The sequence below is a fragment of the Carlito syrichta genome, unplaced genomic scaffold (assembly GCF_000164805.1).
Source record: "Carlito syrichta isolate Samal-C Ts95f unplaced genomic scaffold, Tarsius_syrichta-2.0.1 Scaffold308857, whole genome shotgun sequence".
NCBI classification, from domain to species: Eukaryota; Metazoa; Chordata; class Mammalia; order Primates; family Tarsiidae; genus Carlito; species Carlito syrichta.
In genome coordinates this window covers 591,693-592,301 of record NW_007252953.1, presented here as the reverse complement: position 1 = coordinate 592,301, position 609 = coordinate 591,693, and the positions used below count along the sequence as shown (strand labels likewise).

The window sequence follows — 609 nt, the reverse complement described above, 5'->3', positions numbered from 1 at the left end:
AAAAAAAAAAAAAAAAATAAAAAAAAAAAAAAAAAAAAAAAAAAAAAAAAAAAAAAAATAAAAAAACCAAAACAAAACACAGAAAGAAAGGCGAGACAAAGTACCCGAAAAAAAAACAAGAGGCCGCAAGCGACCCAGACCGGCGGGGGCCTCGGCGAAGCTGGACAAGCCGCAGGACGTCGGTTTGCACAAAGCACTGTCCGCGAGGCCGGAATACTCCCCGCCCAGCGCGCCCCGCTCGGTGCCGGCGGCGCCCGCCATGCCCGCGGCCTACCCGCCCCCGCAGTCCGGGCCGCCGGTGTCCCCCGTGCAGTACGCGCACCTGCCGCACACCTTCCAGTTCGTCGGGGCCTCGCAGTACAGCGGGCCCTACGCCGGCTTCGTCCCGTCGCCGCTGCTCTCCCCCACGGCCAGCCCCGCCACCAGCGCGGGGGCCTCGGCCGCCGGCGCCGCGACGCCGTCCCAGCGCTCGCAGCTGGAGGCCTACTCCACGCTGCTGGCCAACATGGGCGGCCTGGGCCAGGCCCCGGGCCCCAAGGCTGAGCCGCCGCCGCACCTGGGCCGCGCCCCGGGGCTGCTGCCCGCGGGCTCCCCGCCGCCCGGCCCGCC

At 66.5% G+C, this 609-nt stretch overlaps 1 protein-coding gene across 1 annotated transcript in view; it reads left to right on the top strand.

Annotated features, from left to right (window-relative positions):
• ATXN1 (ataxin 1) overlaps window positions 1-609 on the top strand; it is a 22,820-nt gene that overhangs the window by 202 nt on the left and 22,009 nt on the right. Inside the window, exon 2 of the mRNA XM_021716659.1 lies at window positions 102-602. Coding sequence (XP_021572334.1) covers window positions 102-602 — 501 coding nt within the window. The remainder of the gene's footprint in view (window positions 1-101; window positions 603-609) is intronic.